Here is an 18,256-nt window from a genome sequence, read left to right on the forward strand (position 1 = left end):
TTTCCAAGGAATTTCGATCCCCTTTAGAAGTTAAGATCTGGGGCTGGGCATGTTCATGGCTGCTTGGCTATACCCACACAGGTCTCTAACCCTCTCCCCTTTCCCAGGGGTCTGGCTGGGTCCCCTGAAGTAGCAGGCCTAGGAGTGGGGAGGGCAGAGTAGTAGCCCCCGCCCCCAAACCCTCTTCTTTCCTGTACGCCTTCCTGGTCGCTGACGCGATTCCTGTTTAAACCCAGATGCTGGGTCTTCCCCCTCACATCACAGCTACATGCTCCTGCTGGTCCTCAGGCCTCACAGGGCTTTCCCACACTGTCCTCCTGTCCTCACGCATGGCCTCACAGGAAGGAGAGGCCCTGTCCTGAAGGGGCCTACACCCTTTAGCTCCTGTACCATCCACAAGCCCATCCCCCTCAGAATGTACAGGTTACCTCCTGGTGGCTCCTACCTGCCTCCCTCCACTTCTCGCCCGCTTTGTTCTGCTTTCCTATCCTGCCTGTGCTGCTAGGCTCCACCCCTGCAGCAAGCAGGGTCTGGTCTTTGCACCCTGGGGAGTCACCCTCCGTCTTACTTCTTGCTCTTTCCCTTTAAGCCTTGAGGGCTCCCGCTTCTCCCACTGCCAGGCAAAGGAGTCTTGGGGGCCTTTGGAACACCCCCTTGGCCAGACAGCTGCCCCAGGACGGGGCACAGGAGAGAGGGCACTGGGGGCCACCGAAGGAGGCAGCACAGCCAGGAGTGCAGGCAGGCCCAGTGGCCAGCATATGTGGGAAGCTTTAATGTCCGTGCTCTGGGGAGTGGGGCAGAGCGAGGCGAGTCTGGCAGAGCGGGCGTAAGTCACCAGATGAACATGGGCTTGCCATCGTCGTGCGCCAACTGGTTAAGGCAGGAGAGCAGCAGCAGCGCGTCGCTGAGCATGCTGGGGTGCACAGTCTCCACCAGCACGCGCTGCAGGAAGTCAACGGTGAAGGAGCCGCCCTCAGACACAGCCAGCTCAGGCCGCTCGCGCAGGATGCCGAAGTCATTCACCAGCTGCTCGGTCAGTGCTGGGTGCACCCGCCCGTTGTAGCCCAGACTCTGCAGCCGGTTCATAATGCTCACGTAGCGCTGTGTGAGCGTCTGGCACAGCTCCTCATCCAGCTTGTGGTTATTGGGGTTCAGAGAGGCCTGGGGGAAGAGGGAGGGGACACAGGCAGGTGATGGACAGAGGATCAGAGGATCTGGAAGCCTCATCACCTGTTCCACAACCACCAGGGATTAGGGACTGAGGTGACGCCACAGGAACTGAAGATAGAGAGCGTGGCTGGGAGCCTGAGGGTGAAGGGATAATGAGGTTACCACCTGGGGACACCGGAGACACCCCCTGGGGGCTTTCCCAGGCCTCCTCCTGGCTCCCTGCCAGGCTTCCTCTCAGCCTCCCACCAGACCCTCCTCTGTGCCTGGGGCTGCACCCTCTGCACTCTGCGCACACCCTGCCAGAGTCCCTTCCCACCCCTCGAGCTGACTTGACCACCCCAGACCAGAGCCGGCTGGGCCCTGCTCTCAGCACTGGGGGTCGTGCTATTCCTCAGGTGCCTGCTCCCAGTGCCTGGATCTGGGGACTAACAGTAGCTGGGTTGTCCCCACATGCTTCTTCATCACCCGTGCCACACTAGCCGGCAGTGACCCAACTTCGAGCCCCTTCTCTCCACCCCTCCTGCTGTGACGTACTTACTAGACATGTGGCCTGGGCGGTCACACAGGGCACCAGGCTCCGAAGGGCCCTGCATTCAGAACTGTGGGTCTGAAGTGTTAGTCAGTTGGGGTGTCTCCCTGCCCACACTCTCCTGTGGTTCCACCGCTCCAGCTCTCAGGCCCAGGGCAGACCTGCAAGGTTCTGCTCTGGTCCTGCTTGCTACCTCCCAGCCATTCGCTAGATGCCTGCCAAGCTGGTTCCTAACCTAATGTGAATACCCAGACAAGGTGCTTAGGCACCACCTCCTCCAGGAAGACCACCCTGTCCTCCCTTCCCCAGAGGGTCATGGCGTGAGCAGAGTGCTGGGCTCGTGGCTGGGTGCAGCTGAAGCGGGATGCACCTCTGGCAGGTGCATCCAGAGCTCCATGCTCAGCCTCTCACTTCCAGGTTGGTGCCAGGACGGGCCCGTCTCCCTGACTCTGGCCTTCTCTTGGCCCCCGAGTCTTCTCCCCCCATTTGCCTGTTCCCGAGCCGCAGTGGGAACAAGTGCAGGAGCTCAGCCAACACTGGAGGGTAAGCAAGTGAATGTCATACCAGGATGGCACAGAGCACTGAGGGTGGACAGCTTGAAGCCCTGGCCCGTGCAGGGACAAGACCCATGGCACGCCCTGTCGAGGGCTGTGCCAGGCCTGGTGCACAGATCTTGAGACCTGATGAGACGTTCAGCGGGGAGCGGACTCTGCCCACCTTGTCAGGGTGCTGGCCCCAGGACAGCAGTGTGGGCTGAGAGACAAGGCCAGAGCTGCCCAACGAAGTGATATCTTGCGAGTGGAGTGGAGAGTCGGCGGGGAAGAGTAGGACAAGCACTCTGGGTGGGGTTCATGGGCAGGGCCCCACCCAAGCACTGAGAAACAGGCAGAGCAGAGGAGAGGAGGTGAAAGGCCCTGTTCTGAGGGGTGGGAACTCGCGGCGGGTTTTGTGGTTTTAATCCACCAAGCTGACCACTGTAGGGGGAATGGGCAGAATCCGGCCAAGGAGGGCCAGGGCTGTGCCCGGCGCTCGTGCAGATAGTCTCCAAGGCAGGCGGGAGACAGATGTGGCGGACACACAGGCTGCGCCCTGGGCTCCCTACCAGCTGCGGTACAACAGAACGCTCTCCCTCTGCCCCAGACTCTGTGTCACCACCCACTCTGGCTGGTGTTCCTATTGTACCAGTTGTTAAATATTTTGAATATCTCCCTGTCCTAAAAGCATTATTTAAAAACAAAAGCGACGTAAAACAAAAGGATTTCAGTACTCAACCCCAGGAAGAAAAAGCAAATCTGAAGGCAGCAGAAGGGGAAGTAAGTAACAGCAGAAGTGAGGAAACAGAATCCAAAGGATCACTAGAAGTCATCCAGACAACACCGGGCAAAGCGGACACAGTCCGCGGAAGAGGACAGGCACCCTCGCTTTCCCTTATGTAAAGAAACTCCCTGCCGCGACTGCGAGGCCACGGTTCAGCTGCAAGCTGTGACGTCACCAAACTCGAGCCAATGGAATGTGACTAGGACTTTGAGCTCCACCCCCTCGATCCAGCCCCGCCCCCTGGGCCAAGTTCCCATCCCATTTTCTGACAAGGGCGGAGGGGTTGGTGTCTGGGCCCAGCCACCCTGTGGAGAGACAAACACCTGACTTACTGAGTCTCGTACATTTATGTCACTGCAGCTTGGCAGAGGTCTCTAAGAAACAGCGAAGCCAGAAGTCATAAATAACAGCAAACAGAATCCCAATGCAATAAAAACCACCAGGGGTGGATGTGGTTTGTGATCAGAGCATCTTCCCCTAGCGTCTCCGTCTGTTACGAGAATCAGGCGAAGGGAGAAGTCATGTGATCATCTCATCAGAGACAGAAAAACATTCTAAAAAATTCAGTATTTGCTCAAGATTAAGAAAAAAACAAAAATTCTCAACAAATCAGGAAGAGGGGAAATTTCTTAATCTAGCGTGGCAGATACTGAGCCTCGCTCGGCCGGCTCCTGTTCTGAGCCTTCCTAAACTCCAAGAGGCTGGAGGCTGCCCCCCCCCCTTTTCAGACTCTCCTGTGACCTGGTTTCTGCCATGGCGTTTCTGCCACTAGGAAAGTCCCTGGTGTGCTGGCATTTTTACTGGCTGTAGAGCAAAACGGCCCAATTTTCTATCCTTTCTGGAGCCTCTGGCCATGCTAACACAATAAACCCTTTTCTGCTTACATCGATCGACTCAAGTGGATTCTGTTTTCTGCGGCTGAGAACAGATTAATCCAGCAAAAATCTGGGAGCACACACCATTCTCAATAGGAAGACTAGGAGTGTATGTATGTCCCTAGTCCAGTCAGAAACAGGACACGGTGGCTGTGTCATACGCTTCTCTTAAACACTGCCCAATGTGACTGTCTGCAGAGAAAAGCCAAGAGGATGGTACAGCAGCTATGGAGACCAGTAAGAGGGTTTGGCAAGGCAGCCGGAAAACAAATCACTGCACAAAAATCAAAAACATTCTCAGCAAGCCAGGAAGTGGGACTGGGGAGAACTCCAGGGGACACTGTGGACCTCGCTGGACAAAGACACAGGTACAACCTTCAGTCAGTCTCACTGGCGCAGCTGGACTTGGGGCCTCCGAGGGTTCTCGGTCGAAAAGAAGGAGTCAGAGTGTCCCCATAGAGCAGATCTTTGCAAGTGGGTAGAAGAACTGACTGGCATGAGCACTGGGCCAACTCTCAGTTGGGCTTAAAAGGTGGCGTAGTTGTCTGCAAACTTATACTAAATGACAGCTCGGTTCAGCGATCAAAGTCAGAGAGTCCTGCGAGAGTCCTGAGTGAGGGTGTGGGGGGGGTAAGTAGTGATGGAAGGAGACTTGGGGTGGTGAACCCACAATATCGTATACGGATGATGTGTTATAGAATTGTACACCTGAAACCTACATAACTTTATTAACCAATGTCACCCCAAGAAATTCAATTAAAAAAGAAAAATAAGTAAAGTAAAAAAAAAAGTCAGTGTGTCCTCATTGAAAACAGGACTCCACTAAAGCCTACAGCACTCACGAAGCTGACAGCCTGACCTGGGCAGGGCCAGGGCCGGGGCCCGCGAGTCTGAACGCAGCTGGAGAATCCAGTGGTCACAAGCACTGGGGGTCGGTGTGCAGAGAAGCAAGCGCGACGCTCTGCTGCGCGGAAACAAAAGGCTGGGCAGAGTGGAATCGGAGGCAGATAGGAACCAACAAATGGCCTGGCCAAGCAAGCAGGGTGGCCTTGAGACCAGAGGCATGTTTGTGATCCTCCGATGTCACCCCAATGGAGGGGTGACCAGCCGGGGGGTTGTCCACACAGCTCCCCAAGGCAGCTTCTGTGAACATGGGCTCCAGTGGAGCTGCCTCTTAGGAGCTCAGGCACAAGCACTTGATTCTGGCAGTGCCTGTCATTGCTGATAGAAGGTGAGTGAGGCCAGCGGCTCTGGGACTGGTGATGGTAGTCGGTGAGTGGATGACCAGATGAGAGTGGTGGCAAATGCCACAGGCTCCCCAGGGGTTGCCAACGTGGTGGTGGAGGCACTGGCTCAGAGGGCGCTGAGCTCCTTGACATCCTCAAACTCCAAGAGAGAAAACATTGCCTTACACACATACATTCTGCTCTCCTCCTCCTGCTCTTGTCCAGAGAGTTGCCACTTAGTGCCTCGCCTTACATTCTACAGCACAGGCCATGACTCACAGAGGGGCCCAGGAACCCAGGGTTTGCACAGCCACGCCCCCCACCGAAGGGCCCTGCGCTTTTATCTTCCTCCATTTAATCGGACATTTTCAAACAATAGGAAATCTCTTTATGCAGCACTGTTAGTTCCTACTATGTGGACAACTAGACTGTGCTTATAGATAGATGTGTCCTTGCGACTAGGTGTCACATGCAGCGTTTGAGAGACATAAATACTGTGCTTCCACCACATCGTTTGCCAATATGTAAACAGCCATGGCTCTCATGACCCAGAAGTGGCTTCAGGGGTCCTGGACAAGACTCAAGTGTGGTCACACTAAACATGACCCAGGTGGCCCAGTGACATGAGCAGCAGAAATGACAAGTGTGTAGAAATAACCTTGATGATAAAGATGTGCAACTTCCCCCTTTTATCCATAAAGCAACGCAAAATTAGTTCCTGGAACTTGAAGGACTAACCCTAAATTTCATATTGAATAAATGAGGGCCAAGAGGAGCCGAGACGCTGTGGGAGAAGAGAGGTGCCTAGGTTCTGTCGCCCTTCTGGGAGGAGGACAGCAGAGGCCAGGGATGCCCCCAACCTGTGCAGGGGACAGGGGGAAGGGACTGACAGCCCACCTTGGCCCCCATTGGCCCCCATCCTCCAGACTTAAGCAAGACATAGAAAGTACAAGAAATAAAGGAAGAGGGGGGTAATCCTGACCACATTAAAACCCAAGACCAAAGGCACCTTCACAAAAGGCACCTTCGCCAGCTCAAGCCTGGGCATGGATGAACCCACCATAACTAACATCATTCCTGCCCAGGTCAACCGTGTGCAGATGGCCCAGAGGAGGTGGCCGGGAGCACAGAGGGCTCTTTTTCAAGGGAAGGACCCCCTCCAGTCTGGGGAGGGACCCTGGAGGCCACTGCAGTGGCGGAGGGGGAGAGTTCACACCTGACCATGCCCAGACCCTCCCCTGCCCTGGCTGGGACCACAGGTTCTTGCAGTTAGATGACCTGGACACTGCTGGCCACTCGAACTGAGCACAGAGCTTCCTCCACCCCCAGGGGCTCTTGGATTCCACCTTGCTCATCTGGTTGGCTCGCAGGGCCCCCCAGCAGCTGCGCAAGGGCCAGCATGCCTCCCATTCCTGCCAGGTGCCCCGGCAGGCCCTCTGGTTCTGAGTGAGAGGCAGGCACCACACACCTGGATGATCTTCTCAGGAATGTTTGAGACAGTGAAGCCGTAGAGGCGCACTCGCTCGGGAAAGATGCTGGAGAGGATCCTACGGTCCAGCTGGAAGGCGACCTCCCCCACCAATCTCTCCCAGGCCGGCTGCTTTGACTCTGGAGACAGCAAGAGGTGGAGGGAGTAAGGAGACAGCAGCTGTGGTCAGCAGCCTGGGCAGGTGCCCTGGGGGTCTCTGAGGGCAGCAGGGTACCCCCTGGACCAGAGTGAACCCCATGATAGCACTGACCTCGGGGGCTGTCAGGGTACTTGCTGGTCTTGCGGTGGGCCAGCTTCCGCTCCAAGTCCAGGGCACTTTTCCGAGACGTTTTGGGGACACGTAGGCCCCAGGTATTGTTGACAGAAGCCGGGGAGGATGAAGTTCGAGGTGGGGAGTGCGGGTTTCGTGGTGGGGAGTGGGGGGTAGGGGAGGGCCGGGAAGGGGAGTGGGTGATCCTTTCAGGGCTGTAGTTGGTGGCAGCTTGGGGGACAGGAGCAGGGGCAGAAGGGGAAGCCGTTGGGGCAGTGGGGACAGGGACAGGAGCTGCTTGTCCCTGGGAAGTATCTGGCTGGGTTCGGGCACCTGAGGTGCTGTAGGAGAAGGCTGCTGGTGAACCCGGCTTGCCCACGGTGCTGACGGGGGTGGAGGTCTGGATGGGCTCCCCCACGAACGTCACATTGAGGGGCTCAGGGTCCCGGGTCAGGAGGGGATTCTCGGTGGAGAGTGGGTCTGGTGACAAGGTGAGGCAGAGAGGAGGGAGGAGGGTAAGGGCGAGGCAGGACCAGGGGCTGGCCTGGCAGGGGCCCCTCCCTCTGCACCAGTTACCTTTGGAGGTGGCAGCAGGCCCTGCACCAGCGGAAGGATGGGGTCCGGAGGGGTGTCCGTAGAGTGGCTCTGGCAGCCGCACCCTTGGGCCCTCAGACAGCACCCCATTACCCATGGGGTTGGCCAGAAGGTTCTGAGAAACAGCTGGGGGGGCAGCTGTGGAGGTGAGCGGGGGGATGCTCAGAGACAGGGGTGGGGGGCCTGCCAAGGGGTTGCTTGGAGTCAGGGGGCCGGTAGAAACAAGACCCATGGAGCTGGTCAGTGTGCCTGCTGGGGACGCTGGCATGGAGCCAGTCAGCTTGCTGCTTGGAGTCAGGGGGCCGGTAGAAACGAGACCCATGGAGCTGGTCACTGTGCCTGCTGGGGACGCTGGCATGGAGCCAGTCAGCTGGCTGCTTGGAGTCAGGGGGCCGGTAGAAACGAGACCCATGGAGCTGGTCAGTGTGCCTGCTGGGGACGCTGGCATGGAGCCAGTCAGCTTGCTGCTTGGAGTCAGGGGGCCGGTAGAAACGAGACCCATGGAGCTGGTCAGTGTGCCTGCTGGGGACGCTGGCATGGAGCCAGTCAGCTGGCTGCTTGGAGTCAGGGGGCCGGTAGAAACGAGACCCATGGAGCTGGTCAGTGTGCCTGCTGGGGACGCTGGCATGGAGCCGGTCAGCTGGCTGCTTGGAGTCAGGGGTCCAGTTGAGGGCAGGCCCAGAGAGCTGACTAGTGTGCCCACTGCGGGCATTGCCATGGGGCTGGCTAGGTGGCTGTTCATGGGGCCAGTCAGGAGGCTGGCAAGTGCACTGTTCTGTGTTATGGGTCCTGGGGAGGTCAGCATTGTGTTGAAAGGGCCTGTTGAGGGGCTGGGCGTGTCCACCAGGGGCGCCAGAGCCATAAACTCCACTTCTTCCAGGATGGATGCGGATTCATTTGCTGCAGCCAGAGGTGGGGTCCGGAAGACACCTGGGGGACACAGAGAAAGCACTGAGACGACAACGGGTCCCTGGGGGAGAGGGCTCTGTCCCCACTGTGGCAGGGCCTGGACCAAGGTGCCCATCCGCCTCTGAGGAGCTGACCAACCTCTCTGAGGCCTCACTTCTCAGGTGGGATCCCAGACCAGGGGCTGGCCCCTCTGGGGGAGCCTCGCCCCTCCCAGGCTCAGTTCTCTAGACACCTGCCCCCCAGCCGCAGGACCTCCCACAGCAGCCCAGCCCTCAACTGTGCTCCCTGCAAGGCTGTGGACCCTCACTGAAGAGAGGAGAGTCTCCTGGTGCCTGGACTCCTAGGTGGTCTGCAGGGGACAGTGGGCCCCAACTTCTGGCCTTGCAGGTGGGGGACCCTCAGGAAAGCCAGAGCTAGAACAGGTGTGAAGCTTCACATGGTGCCAAAGGTGTGCCTGGCTCCTGTGTGAGGCCACTGCCTACGCATGAACAGTGAGTGCAGGGCAGGTACAGGAGCTAAAACTACACAACTATAGAAAGATACAGAGGAAGACATGGCAGTAAATCCCCATGACTTTGGGTTAGGCAATGGATTCTTAGATATGACACCAAAGCATGAGCAACAATAGGTAAATTGTATTTAATCAAAATTAAAGGCTTCTCTCTTCTAAAGGACATTATCAAGAAAGCGAAGAGACAACCCACAGAATGGGAGAAAATATTTGCAAGCCATACATTTGATAAAGGACTTGTATCCAGAAAATATAAAAAACTCTAACAGCTCAATAATAAAAAGACAAATAGCCCAATTAAAAAAATGAGCAAAGGACTTCCACCAAGATGTAAGCATAGGTGGAGACACCTTGCTTTCTCACACAACCAAGTTTAGAGACGACTAAATATTATCAACAGAAAACACAGCCAGAACACAGAAAATTGAACTTTTCGGAAGTCTGATAACAACAAATTCTTCAGCCTGACCGGTAAGAGGGGTGAAACCAACAGCTGGTGGAGCGGGGTTGCACAGGAAAACTCGGTCAGACAGACTCAGGCGCGCGGAATCCAGGCACAGGGTTGGACCTAGTGAGCGACACAGCGAGCGACCTCGGGGAAACAGTGAGGGACCAGGGCTGCAGGTTGACTGTGGTCGCGAATTCGTGCGGGGATAGACAAGCGAGGGAGTGGGCGATTAGATGGGACCCAGCAGGCCTCCAGCGGCAGCAGAGGGCGCCACCATTTCCCTGCTCTGACCCCACCTCCACATACAGCGTCACAACCCAGCGACCTGGGAGTCCAAGGCTCCGCTCCTCACACTTAGCGTGCGGGAACAGACCAAAAATGGCTCAAGAAGATCTCAAAGCCCCAGAGCCTATAAATCTAAGCGATGAAGAAATAGCAAAACTCTCAGAGGCACAGTTTAAAACACTGGTGATCAGGATCCTCAAAGAACTGGTTGATTATAGCCACAAATTAGAGAAACATATGAAGGCAAAACTAATTGAAATGAATGGAATTGCACAGGAAACCAATAGCGATGAAAAGGAAACTGGGACTCAAATCAATGGAGTGGACCAGAAGAAAGCAAATAATGGCCAAACAGAAAAGAGTCAAGAAGCAAGAATTCAAAAAAATGAGGAGAGTCTTAGGAACCTCCAGGACATCTTTAAACACTCCAACATCCAAATTATAGGGGTACCAGAAGGGGGAAAGGCACAGCCACCAGTGGAAAACTTATTTGAACAAATAATAAAGGAGAATTTCCCCAATCTGGCAAAGGGAAATAGACTTCCAGGAAATCCAGGAAGCTCAGAGAGTCCCAAAGAAGTTGGACCCAAGAAGGAACACACCAAGGCACATCATAATTACATTAGCCAAGATTAAAATGAAGGAGAGAATCCTAGAAGCAGCAAGAGCTAAGGGGACAGTCACCTACAAAGGAGTCCCCATCAGACTGTCAGCTGATTTCTCAAAAGAGGCCTTACCGGCAAGAAGGGTCTGAAAAGAGGTATTCCAAGTCATGAAATCCAAAGACCTACATCCAAGATTACTCTATCCAGCAAAGCTTTCATTTAGAATAGAAGGACAGATAAAGTGCTTCTCAGATAAGATCAAATTCAAGGAGTTCATCATCACCAAGCCCTTATATGAAATGTTAAAGGGACTTACCTAAGAAAAAGAAGTTAAAAAAACATGAACAGTGAAAGGACAGCAAACTCACAGTTATTAACAACCACACCTAAAACAAAAGCAAGCTAAAAGGACATCTAGATCAGGAGTGGAAACATAGAAAGGAAGATCCCAAGGAGGGTTAGCAACAGGGGAGTGGGAGAAGGAGAAGGGGGGAGAAGGTACAGAAAATAAGTAGCATAGATGGTAGGTAGAAAATAGAGGGAGGGCAAGAATAGTATGGGAAATATAGAATCTAAAGGACTTGAGACACGTGGTCATAAACTAAAGGGGGGTAATGGTGGGGACGGGGTGTGCAGGGTGGAGGGGAATGAAGGGGGAATAGAACAACTGTAATGGCATAATCAAATATGGAGAAGGTGCTGTGACTGACTGATCGAACATGTCAAAAGTGGTTTTCGAAGTTTCATACTGAAGAGTTCTTACTGGACGATGCTCCCCAGTCGGGTGGACCATTTGAAGTTGATAGTGATCAAATGGAGACATTAATTAAGAATGATCAACATTATACCACATGGGAGATAGTTGACATACTCAAAATACCCAAATCAATAAAGTTATTGGTGAAAGTGAAAAAAAATAAAATAAAAAAAATCAGCAAAGGATCTGAACAGATATTCCTCGAAGACCATATACAAATGGGCAATGAGCACATAAAAGGGTGCTCAGCATCATTAGTCATTAGAGAACTGCAGGTTAAAACAACAATGAGATTAGTTCACACCCCCTACAATGTTTATAATCAAAAAGTCAGATAAGGAGCCCTGGCTGGTGTAGCTCAGTGGATTGAGTGCGGGCCTGTGAACCAAATGATCTCGGTTCTATTCCCAGTCAGGGCACATGCCTGGGTTGCAGGCCAGTTTCCAGCAGGGGACACACGAGAAGCAACCATACATTGATATTTCTCTCTTTCTCCTTCCTTTCCCTTCTAAAGATAAATAAATAAAATTGAAAAAAAAAGTCAGATAAGTGTTGGCCAGAATGCAGAGAAATTGGAACACTCATACATCGCTGATGGGAATGTAAACTAGGGCAGCCACTTTGAAAAAACAATTTGGCAGTTTCTCAAACAGTTAAACACAGTTGTGCCATGTGACCCAGCAATTCCACTCCTCAATATCAACCCAAGAGAAATGAAAACATATTTACACAAAAAATTGCACATGAATGTTTATGGCAGTGTTATTCATAATAGCCAGAAGGAGGGAACAAAAGAAGAATAGACAAACAAATGGACACAGTGCTGTGTCCATTAGCAGCATAATCTTCATCCATAAAAAACCCTGATGCCACCCCGAAGTATTGATTCATGCTATGACACAGATCAACCTTGAAAACATTGTGCTAAATGAAAGAAGCCAGGCACAGAACCACATATGTATTATTTCATTTTCATAGAATGTCCAGGATAGGCAAATGCACAAAAACAAAGTAAATTAGTGATTTGAGGTTGATTAAAGTGTTCTAAAATCATTGTAAGGTTTGTATATATCTGTGAATGTATGAAAAACCATAAAATTGTATACTTTAAATAGGTGAAGTGTGTGATATGTGAATTATATCAGTAAAATTGTTAAATGAAAAAGGATTCATTGGGATCACAGGTATTTAGGGTTACAGGAAGGACATATTCGTGGTCCAGGGGCCAATTAAGTGCATGCTTGGGTGGCACTGTAGGCTGTGTCCAATGGTCAGGGTCAAGACCGTGCTGGCCTCAGTCACAGTGTCCGTAGGGTTTGCAACCCACCCAAGTCGCTGATGAGAGTCTCGGTGACAGCCATGCTGCAATCTCTGGCTGGGAGACAGGGACACGAGTTTGGGGAGCACAGAACCCCAGGTGTGAGGAGTGTTCTGCACTAACAGGTGCCAGGAGCTGAACCTGTTTAGGAGATTCCAATCTCACAGCGTTGTACTCCAGTGCTTAATGTATCAGTGACTGTTTTAACCTTTTTGTAATCTATATTTAATTGATATAGATTTGTGACTTGAAATCTTCCTGGGTTTTAGTACAGTATCAGAAAGTTAAAGGTAACTGTAGGAATTATTTAGGGTCCAAGGTTTGTTACCTCTGACAACTGAAGTGAAAAAGGAAAGCAAATGCTGTAGTTTGCAAAAGTAGTTTACAGTGTTTTCAACTGTTTTCACTGAACTGATTCACTCCCCCACGTGCTCCTAGCTGGGGAAGCTCGTCCTTCCCTGGAGGCCCAGGCTGGGGCCTGGGAGCGACCCCTCGCGTCCCCAACCCTCGTCGCGCAGGTCGGAACCGCGCTTTCACACTGTCCTGACCTCGCCCACCTCCCTCGGCCCGGGTCTGCAGCCGCCTCCGCTGGGTCCCTCCAGGGTCTGCCCACCTCCCGCGGCCTCACCGGCCTCGGATCCCTCGGTTCGCAGCGCGCACGTCAGTGCCGCGGGTAGTAGCGGAGACTTGGGTTCTACTCAGGTGGCTAGAAGCTGGATTGGGGAGCCGGGGGCGTGTCCCCAGGGCGGGCCATGACCTGGCAAGACTACAAGCTTGGGGTCCCCAGGAGTTCCAGGCAGGGACTCTGCTTGGGGACGGAGCTGGAGTTCTGGGGCGGGCTCTAATGGGCGGGGCCAGGGTCCTGGACCGGCCCCCGACAGGGCGGGGCAGAGCCCTGATGACGTACAGCACAGAATGGAGGCGGAGCTAAAGTGCGAGGACCGGTTTATAGGGGCGGGGCTGGAGTGTTGAGCTACGCCCAACGGGGCGGGGCCTTGATGCGGCGGGCGGACGCCCGCTTCGGACACTTCAGGACCGAGAGGGGAAGCTCAACGTATAGTGGTAGACGGGTGACCAAAGGCGGCAAAGGGGCAGCGGGAGCCGGGGAAAGAGAAAGAAGAAATGGGGGTGGGTCATGAGGGGAGATATGGGATCCTGAGGGGGCGGGTCCCGAGGGGGCGGGTCCTGAGGGGAGACGGCGTCCTGAGGGGGCGGGTCCTGAGGGGCGGGTCCTGAGGGGAGACCGAGGGACGGGTCGTGAGGGGAGACGGCGTCCTGAGGGGAGACGGCGTCCTGAGGGGAGACGGCGTCCTGAGGGGGCGGGTCCCGAGGGGGCGGGTCCCGAGGGGAGACGGCGTCCTGAGGGGGCGGGTCCTGAGGGACCGGTCCCAGGGACTGGGGAGCACTCCGCCGAGGGGAGAGCAGTGGGCGTGGGGGTTCCTGCGAGTTGGGTGCTGGTAACTCGGCGCGGCCAACTCCCTCCTGCGGCGTCTTCCCCGTGAGCTCGCCCTGCCGCGGCCTCCCGACCGCCCCACGCAGGCCACACGCTGAGCCCGAAGCCGCCCCGGCCTCTGTTTGCGTTGCAGCCGCCGCCGCTCCGCGCGCTGCGGGAGAGGCCGGGCGCGCCGCTCCACACGCCCCAGAGGCCGGCTCCCGCCTCGGCCGCCCGCCGGTTCCGCTCCGTTCGGACCGCCCCGCCGTCCTGTGCCCGCCTCGCTCGCCGAGAAGACGCCGGGACGGAGCAAGTCGCGGCCCCGGCCCGGCCCGGCCCGGCCCTCCCGGCCCGCAGCCCTGGACTCCGGACCCGGGACGCGTCCCCCGTCTCTCCCCTTAGCGGCTCCGCGCGCCCGGCCCGACCGTCCCCTGGGCTTGCGTCCCGCCCTGCTCCGCGTGGCGTCGCGTGCGCGGCCCGAAGTCAGCTCGCCCGGCGCACCCGGGGCGAGAGCCACGGAGCCTGCGCGCCGCGGCGGAGCGGACACGGCGCCGACTTCTGTTCTGTCCTCCCGCCTGAGAGCGGACCTCGGCAGCGGCCTGAAGGTCGGGCGGGGGTGTGGGGTTCCTGGGCTCCCCGCGTTCAGGGCCGCGGTGGGCGGCTTGGGGACAGCCGCCCGCCCTCCCCCACCGTCTCCTCCCCGCGGGGCCCTGAGGGGCCCAATTTCCCCCCGGGTCCCCCTGCGCGGGGACGTGGGGACGGCCGAGCCCCGGCTGCGGGGGCGGGGCCCCAGCGCAGGTCGAGGAAGAGCCTGGCCCCACGAGGAAGGCCAGTCGCGGGGAGGCAGGGTGGGGGGTGGCGGAGCAAGGTCCCGGGGCGACCAGGGGCCGCCGGCCGCGGGCAGACCCCCTGCACGCCTCCCTGGCGTCCCTCCCGCGCTAGCGGCTGCTTTCTCATTAAATAACAGTTTTTCTCGCTGCTGGTTCGGGCCACCCCTGTGCACCTGGCTGACTGCCCGCCTCACTCGCGCCCGTTTCCCCACGGCATCGGAATGGCCCTCTTCTAATTTTCTATTGACTAATTGCAGCGACATGGGTCACACATGTCTGTGCATGTCTGTGACGCGGCATCTGTACATTGCACTGTGTGCCCACCGACCAAAGTCAAACCCACTTCTGTCACCATATGTCGGGCCTTCTGGGCCCCCACCCTCGCCCTCCTGCTCCCCTGCGGTAACCCCCACTCGGCCTCCGTGAACGCGGGCTTTGGAACCATCTTCCGGAGGCGCAGACACCACTGCTCCCTGTCAGAAGCCCCCAGTGTCAGCTCGTTGCCTTTGGGAACAAGTCCGAGCCCCGTAGCCTGTCACTCGCAGGCCGCGGCAATGGCAGCCTCTGACCCTCTAGCTACGTTGCTCACCTCTCGCTGGCCCCAACCCCAGCACCCCCCCTGCCACAGACACACATCACACACGTGCACACAGAACGAGCACAGGCATTCCTACATGTCACAGACACACGCACATACGGTCACACAGCAACTCACACAACAGTCATGTACCACGCATGATGCCCTCGCATGTATACCACACATTTTCCCACACACCCACAACACACACACATCACACTATACACACTCATGGACCCCACACTCTTGCATGCCACATTCACAGGCTTACACACCCTTGCTAATGACCGAGACAACAGACAGGTGATGCACATCATGCAGACTCACACGCCCCCACTCCCTACCACACCCTCAGTGTCTCACATGCATACCGCACACTCAGTACACATACACACACACACACACACACACACAGCCTGGGCTTTAACCACACTGATCTACATCTTATTCCTGCACCCCAGGCCCAGGCCTTTCAGGAGCTGCTCCTCCTCCTCCCCGAATTCCCCTTGCCCCCTTCACTGCCAGCTGTCTGGGCTCCCCTCCTCCAGAAAGCCTTTCCCAGTCCCCTAAGCTTGACCCTTCAGGAGCTGGAAAGCCACATGTGGTCCAAGGATTTTCTATGAATCAAACCTAAGAGGAGAAGGCTTGCTTGATTAGCCTGGGTTAGGAAACCAGAATCTATTTTCTTAAACTGTGAGATTGCTTAAACGCTGCACATCCCTGTGTGCAATAGTTCTGTCACCCTGTCTATTGTTTCAGAGTCTTTAGCAGCAGAACCTTTCAAATAAGAGGGGCCTGTGTGCTTATCATCAGTAAGGGGGGACTGTTAGACTGGTCCCATGCCACAGCCAGGTTGGACAGCAGGGAACACAGTGGGTAGGGAGCAAGGGGGGCAACTTTCCAGAATAAAGGCTTTAAGCTAGAAGTGGGATGGTGGAGAAGAAGCACAAACTTCGGGGCTTTAGCATCTTAGTGGGAAGGACAAGCTCCTACAGAAGTTAAGTGGAGAGACCTAAGTTACGGGGACTTGCTGGGCCTGCAAAAGCCTCTAAGGGGATCTCCCCTTCAAGTGGAGGGTTGAAACCCACAGCAGGCAGGCTTGCTGGGGGTAGAGGACAGAGCCTGAGCGGACTGGAAGCAGCAGTGATTAAATTGAGCCAGGGGTGCTGGAGGTGCTCTTGGAACTCAGGAAGAGAAGGGCTTTTAGTCTCAAATGCCATACAGAGGTTCAGAAGGACATGGCACTTAGGAAGCCACTTATGATCTTTCTAGAACAGCAGTGTCAGGGTCCACTGCCAAGCTGTAGAGGCTTATGGGACCAAGACTGAAAAAACAGAATCCTCTCAGGGAAGGAGGTAGTTTCACACATGAATAAAGAGGTGGAGTGACAGGGAAGGAAGGACTTTGTGGGGAGGAGGAGGGGTGTGGACATGACAGCCACTGCATTTTGTTGCCTCCTAGCCTGATGTAATTGTTACCAACCCACTGTGATGGCCAGTGACTCCTGTTGTCACACTCTGGGATCGTGCCACCCCCCAAAAATCTCCCTCCTATCTCTTCAGTGTCAACCACTCTCTGCCCCCCAGTTTTCCATTCTTCAGGTGCCTGCCTTGTTCCTGTCTCAACACTCAGCTGTGCAGCCTCTTTGCACTCTGGGCCTCTGAGTACCTGCCTGGCTCAGTCCCTCAACTCCAAGTCTAACTCCGCAGTGTCACTTCAACTGCTTTTCTTCAAACACCTATAAATTCTTTGCCCATCTTGTCTCCCTATACTCTAAATCTCCAGCCCGAGGGTTCTGTCACACATTAATTCCCAAACCTCCAGCTTCCGTCCTAGTTTCTGCTCTTGGCTTCTAGATTTGTGTTGTCAATGGTCCACTGGCCGTCTCTGAGAGGACAGTGATGGGGAGAGGGACAGGGGCGCTAAGGGTGAGGGATGGAGGAGAAGGGTGGGAGGCTGAGGGTGAGAACACATCAGACTCGGTAGGCCGGTGCACTTGGATTCCAGAGCTGGGAAGCTCCCAGTCTATGGAGCTGCTGGGAAGTTCAGCTGAGAAGTATGGGCTGGGGCTCCTACCACCAAGTAAATGGGACTGATGCCTAGTTTTGCCCTTTCATTCCAGTGGTCTTGTGTCTTCATCCTCCCCTTACCTGGTGGGGCCACTGTCCTAAAAGTTTGTTACTATCTGTGCCCTTCTGCTCTTGACTCCTGAGACCCCAGCACACAGTCTGTCTATCCTCTTTGGTACAGCTTCACACTTCCCTTCCCACTCTCCTTGAATTCAGGCCTCTTATAGTTACCCTGGTGTTGAGAAGGGCCAGTTGTCTCACCATGCCCGCTGGTGAACCCGCTGATGCCCAGGCCACCCGCCTGTGTCTTGATTGCTGACTCGAGCTCGTGGTTCTCCCGAATGAGCCGCACCAGCCTCTTCAGTTCCTCATTTTCCCTCACCAGCCTCTCGATCTGATGCCGAAGCCCCTCATAACTGATGAGCAGAGACATGCCCCAGGGCAGCAGGAAGGGTGCCGCCCGCCGGAGGGCACTGCACCAGGAGGCTGCCCAAGGCCCCGGGCCTTGCCCGGGCTGGAGGAGGGCGCCAGAGTTTGCAAGTGGCAAGGCTGGCCCAGGGGGTATTGTGAGGTCAGAGGCTGTGCCCTCCTCCTTGCCCTCTCTGCTCTAATAGGCTCTGCTTTCTGAGCCTCCAGTCCTGTGGGCAGGCCCTGCCTTGGCTTGGAATTTACTGACTCCATCTCTGTCCGGACAACTCCACTCTGTGAAGTGGTCCTCTCTGTGAAGCTTCCTTTCACCCATGGCAAGCTAATCCCTGCCCTCCAGGCTTCACCCACAGATGTGTTTTCTGTCATAGCACTTACCTGGCTCTGTCTGGTCAGCTCTTTAAGGCTGTTTTACTCTCTGTACATTGATGGCAGGGACTGTGGAACTCCCCAGAATTCAGCAAAGGGTCTGGTGTACTGTAGAAAGGTAATCAGTGAATATCTGATTAATGAAAACTCATCCTCCTCCTTTCTAGACAGGGTGCCTTTCCTTCTGATCTTGGGCACACCCAGGTGTAGCCTGTCATCCTTCTTCTGGGAACATTCTATTCTGGACACCTGGACACTGGGCCATGCTTT

At 55.4% G+C, this 18,256-nt stretch overlaps 1 protein-coding gene across 1 annotated transcript; it reads right to left on the bottom strand.

Annotated features, from left to right (window-relative positions):
* Window positions 1–653: 653 nt before the first annotated feature.
* SPATC1 (spermatogenesis and centriole associated 1) lies at window positions 654–17,624 on the bottom strand. Its single transcript, XM_053660930.1, has 7 exons — window positions 17,453–17,624; window positions 13,528–13,887; window positions 12,912–12,977; window positions 7,433–8,380; window positions 6,857–7,336; window positions 6,586–6,725; window positions 654–1,161 (listed from the first exon to the last, which is right to left on the bottom strand). Exons 1-7 carry the CDS (start codon window positions 17,622–17,624, stop codon window positions 832–834), a joined length of 2,496 nt encoding a protein of 831 aa, XP_053516905.1. The 3' UTR covers window positions 654–831.
* Between the last annotated feature and the right edge of the window lie 632 nt (window positions 17,625–18,256).

The sequence above is a fragment of the Artibeus jamaicensis genome, unplaced genomic scaffold (genome assembly GCF_021234435.1).
Source record: "Artibeus jamaicensis isolate MK-2021 breed Jamaican fruit bat unplaced genomic scaffold, CSHL_Jam_final scaffold_916, whole genome shotgun sequence".
Lineage (NCBI taxonomy): Eukaryota > Metazoa > Chordata > Mammalia > Chiroptera > Phyllostomidae > Artibeus > Artibeus jamaicensis.